At 43.6% G+C, this 5,435-nt stretch overlaps 1 protein-coding gene across 1 annotated transcript; it reads left to right on the forward strand.

Moving 5' to 3' along the window:
• The first annotated feature begins 1,180 nt into the window (after window positions 1-1,180).
• Window positions 1,181-4,424, forward strand: purbb (purine-rich element binding protein Bb). The gene has a single exon (XM_076757863.1). It carries the CDS (start codon window positions 1,959-1,961, stop codon window positions 2,868-2,870), a length of 912 nt encoding a protein of 303 aa, XP_076613978.1. The 5' UTR covers window positions 1,181-1,958; the 3' UTR covers window positions 2,871-4,424.
• Window positions 4,425-5,435: the final 1,011 nt, after the last annotated feature.

Here is a 5,435-nt window from a genome sequence, read left to right on the forward strand (position 1 = left end):
TGGGTTTGATGGCATGAGCAGGAGTTTACATGCGGATTGATTCTACCTGAGCTAATATTTTCCAGACTAAATGTCCAAAAAAAATAATTAAAAATCTAATTTAATATCTACGAGTCTGGACTCATGACTGCAGTATTTCTACTATAAAATCCTACATCTCTGTGTGTAAATAATTCTCTTGTGTTTTCAGGTCTTTAGGAAACAGAGTATGTCAAACCATCACAGCTCCTTCAGGAGTGAACGCAGCCTTTCATCACTAAGTTATCCATCTCTGAGGTGGACTGACACACCACAGGTGGTGCTGCTGACACACCCACCTGGGAGGAAGTAGGAGAGGGAACCTGAAAATTTACCTGACCGGCAAATGAAACTATGCTGCCATCTGTGGGCAGAGAGAGGTACTGCAAAAATAACATACTGACTGTACACATGGAGCTGCAGGTGGGCTAAACACTCATACCAGCACCTGCTGCTACTGACTGAAGACGGGATAAAAATATTCTAATACAAGATCAAGCCATGCGTTCATAATCAGTAAAAGCACACAAGTATTGGCAACAAAATATACTTAAAGTATTAAAATGTAAAGTTCTCTTCATGCAGAATGCGTCCGTTCAGAGACCTTTAGCATCATTATTGTATATGTTACACTATTGGATTGTTATTATAGTATATGGAGCATTTTATATCAAAGCATCACATTTTAGAAACTGATTGTATGTTTTGTGTGTAAAATCTTAAGTGATCATGGCTGTAAGGTACACGTAGTGGAGTAAAAGTACAATATTTCCCTCTGACATGTAGTGAAGTATAATGAAAAACTTTGATTTGAGAGCTGAGTTATCATGTTTCCTGTGATGACTAGTAGATAATTTAATAGTTAGCTGAACAGATTCTTAAAGGTAGTAGGATGTGTTTTGTGGCAGGTCAGGTTTTGTCATTTTGAAGCTCTACTCTGGTGACCTGCAGGGAAATTCAAGAGCATTTCATAAATATTTATTAAAGCGAAGGTGCAATTAGATTTTCAAAGCAAACACAGGATTCCAGACAACTATATTTAAGATACATCTCTGTTTTTATATCACTTACAGTAAGAAATAAAACTCTTCTCCTTACAAATAAAAAATTCTTGAAATGCTTGAAAATTCAGATGCAATAAAAATCACCTTTGCTTGGTTTAATAAGCCAAGACTTTATGTTTCTTTATTGCACTTTAACAGCTGCTGTTCACTTGCTTCATTACTGAATATAGTCTGAAAATATTTTCTAGTATTTATCTGAACATTAAGCAAAGGCGATGCAGGCCTATTTATCAGTCACCAAATCATGCAGACCTGTGCAGACAGCACGGAGCAGCAACCATGTTTACTCAAGTACAGTACTTAACACTGTAACATATAATAAAAGGAACGCACAGAACCAGTTTTCTGAATAGAGAGTACTTTCACTTTTACTTTTGTTTTTGCGTGTTTTAAACTGTAGTATTGCTACATTTACTTGATATAATCTAGTAGATGTTGGTTACAAAACAGTTTTGCACATGTAAAATCATGACCTTGAAACCTTCCCAGACTCCTCTCCACAATAACTGTGTGGAGAAAAACAAGGTGTGTCGACACATTTTACCAGCTGAAGCCAAAAAAAATAAATAAAAATATAATTTTCAACATATTATGTCATGAAAACAAGGAGATTTCACAACCGGTGGGAGAAACAAGAAGTACGCAAACGGAACCCCGGGCCGAACCAATGACCAATCAGAGCTCTTCCATGTGGGTGTGACGGACAAAATCGACCGACCAATCGTAACGCCGTAACCGTGTGAACTCGTGGTAGTGGCAGATGGTTGGACCAATCACAACGCTCCCTGAAGAGCGGCCGTGATGAGCGTGAAGGGGCCGCGCGCTGCCTGAGCGTACGCAGAAAGCAGCTACGCAGGAGAGAGGGGCAGAAGCCGAATGGTGGAGCTGAAGATGGCGGATGGAGACAGCGGGAGTGAGCGAGGTGGTAGCAGCGGGGGAGGAGGTGGAGGCGGCTTCCAGCACTTCCAGAGGGACCAGGAGACCCAGGAGCTGGCGTCCAAGCGCCTTGACATCCAGAACAAACGCTTCTACCTGGACGTCAAGCAGAACAGCAAGGGCAGGTTCATCAAAATCGCCGAGGTAGGGGCCGGGGGCTCTAAAAGTCGCTTGACCCTCTCCCTGTCAGTGGCGGCGGAGTTCCGTGACTACCTCGGGGATTTCATCGAGCACTACGCCCAGCTGGGGCCTAGCAGTCCGGAGCAGATCGCCCAGGCCAGCGTGGGTGAGGACGGCGGCCCCAGGCGAGCTCTCAAGAGCGAGTTTCTCGTCCGGGAAAACCGCAAGTACTACCTGGACTTGAAGGAGAACCAGCGGGGGAGGTTCCTGCGGATCCGGCAGACCGTAAACCGGGGACCTGGCTTTGGAGTTGGGGGCCCTGTGGGCGGCATGCTGGCTGGCCAGACCATAGCCCTTCCGGCCCAGGGGCTAATAGAGTTCAGAGACGCCCTCGCTAAGCTCATAGATGATTACGGAGGAGACGACGAGGAGCTGACCGGAGGCATGGCCGCCGGGGGCTACAGCGAGCTTCCCGAGGGCACCTCCATCATGGTGGACTCCAAACGGTTCTTTTTCGACGTCGGGTCCAACAAATACGGAGTGTTCCTGCGTGTGAGCGAGGTGAAGCCGAGCTACAGGAACTCTATCACCATCCCGTTCAAAGCCTGGAGCAAATTCGGAGGCGCGTTCAGCAGATACGCCGAGGAGATGAAGGAGATCCAGGAGAGGCAGAGGGATAAAATGTACGAGAGGAGAGACGAGTCCGAGGGAGATGACGTGGATGACGACTGAGAAGAGCCAGCGAACAGCTGTTAGTCCAGCTCCATGACAGACCTGCAATATAGGGGTATTTTGAGAAAAAACAGAAAAAAAGACAGATAAAGTGCATGACAAATCGTGCTGTAATAGCCTACTAAAGTATTGTGGCGTAAAAAAGTACATGTGCAGGGAATTATTGGTGTATTATCCTAAAGTTTGTAGGGTTGAGGGTTGGAGTGGTTGTGTGAATCTCTGAAAGTGGGGAAAAAAAAAAAGTGTAAATGAGGTGAATCTCATTGGCTGAAAAAAAGAGTTATGCTTTATTGTAAAAAAAAAAAAAAAAAAAAGAAAAGAAAAAAAACGAAGAAGAAGAACATACTCAAACCAGCAAATTGGTTTTTATAACTAGAGATGAAGCCGATGAATGCTTTCCTATTCGCGACAACGTAGTTTATATTCAAAGAGCGAGGAGTCAACCTGTTTAAGACGTTTTCCTTGCTCTGTTTGAGGAGAGCGCCAGCATCCATTGTTTTCCTGTTCCGGTCCAGGTCTCCTCAGTGGGCAGTTTGTGGGATTTTTGCAAGTCAGTCAGATGAACCTGAGAGGAATTTAAAGACGGCTGCTGTCACACTGTGGATGTTCTGCATCCCGTTTGTCAGCAGATGGAGGGCTGTCAAACAACGCAGCAGCAGCAGCAGGCAGTTAAACGAAAAGATTACCCAAAATGTGAGGGGAAGTTACTGAGAGGATTATCTTTAAGCCCGAGCGACTCGGGCCTTGTGGACTAAACTAAAGCTTTGACTCCAGCGGTCAGTCGCCGTGTGGCTCGGCTGGGTTTTATGGTAGACATGCAATATTTTCAAAGCGTAAGTCATATTGTTTTCAGGAAGATTCAGGAAGAGCAGTGTGTTTCCTCGCACCAGAGCGTCCCTGGTGTTTGAGACGAGTGGGGAGAGGACCGTCTTTGGTGTCCCCCCACACAGCTGGGACAGCATCCAGGTACAGATGGGACTTTTAACGATGCTCGTTTGCTCCCACGTGCCACTACAAGGGTCCAAATATCTGGCGGTCGGACAGGAGCATCAGGCGCAGAGAGGCCTTCGAGCTCTGCCGGACTGCAGGACGGCGGCACTTTTCCCATCAGCCCCTCTGTCGCGGTCAGGGCTGGACGGGCGGACGGACGCCTTCGCCAGCCGCAGGCCACTAACTCACAACATCGTCCAGCTGGTGAAGACCCTGGACAGAAACACACTGATGGATGTTTTCTTTTTGTTTTCAAAAGAGAACTATATTGAAATGAGATTCTACTTATAGGAAAAATATTACCGAACAAACCAGCAAAAGATATTTTGAAATACTTATAAAGGAAAATGTATTCTGTAAAGGAATTTCAAGACTAAAAATAAAGAAAAGGTTAATTTCTTAAAACAAAGTTGTGACTCAAACCTCCAGATTATTTTTCATTTGTTTTTCCTAGAGTGAAAGTATAACGCTTCCTTAATTAAACCGACCTCAAATGCAATAACCATGTTGTGACTGTATATTTTTAAACCCTGTTTTCATAAAGATAATCTATTTGTCCTGCAATATGTTTATTTTCATTATTTTACTGGGAAATCCTTTAAAAAACAGAGAAAATGTCTGATGTCTCTAAATGTCTTTTTTCTCCTCCAGGAGTCTGAAACCCAAAGAGATTCATTTCACAGCGACACGAAACCGAGAAAAGCAGCAAATTCACACATTTGTGAAGCTGAAACAGAGAATTTCTGCTGTTTTCATTAATCAACTATCAACATGGTCAGCTTGCTTTTTCCATTTTGTCTCGTCTTTGCCTTCAGTTGCGTGAGATCCACTCAGAAATCCTTACTGGGAAATCCAGCAAAATCAAGTCCAGACCAGGATTATTGTCCTCTGACTGAAGAGGTCAGAGTGAGGATTTGAAAAGCTGTCGCGTGAAGCTTCAGCCTCATGTTGAGCTGGTCTGAGGCTGCAGCCAAAGATCAGGCCCGCTGCACTTCCTGAAGCCCAAAACCACATCTGCAAATCTTCTGTTTCGTCGTACAACCAGCAGAAAACCAAACAGATGATCAGTTTAGAACCACAGAAGAAGAAATATTCACATTTGAGACGATTGAACCAGAAATGTTCCTTAAAAAATGACTTAATTATTAAGATTTGAGCTCATGTACTTTCTGCTGTTTGTCATCTGGTTTGGTTAAAAGTACAAATGTGACATTTTGAGAAGTCTTTATGTTTTATTCTTAAGTTTTTTTTGCTCTTAATGTGTTAAAATCTACTTCGGCATGTTGAGCGTCGGCCAGCTGAGGACATCGTCTTTTGTGCTTTAAGGAAACAAAACTCAAATACACTTTAAAAGCAGATCGATGTTAGAACAAAGCACTTCAAGTATCAGAGTACTAGTACTCTTCATGCTGAATCACTGACACGTTAACTTTGATGTCGTAGCTGATTTTAACTGTTGTGTCAGTGTGTTTCATAAACTGATCATAGCCGCCGTGTGTAGTTTATATTCAGTTAATCATCTTTTTTTGGTTCCTGCAGCTTCTCAGATGTGTGGATTTGCTGTTTTTCTACGTC

The sequence above is a fragment of the Chaetodon auriga genome, chromosome 19 (genome assembly GCF_051107435.1).
Source record: "Chaetodon auriga isolate fChaAug3 chromosome 19, fChaAug3.hap1, whole genome shotgun sequence".
Taxonomy (NCBI): domain Eukaryota; kingdom Metazoa; phylum Chordata; class Actinopteri; order Chaetodontiformes; family Chaetodontidae; genus Chaetodon; species Chaetodon auriga.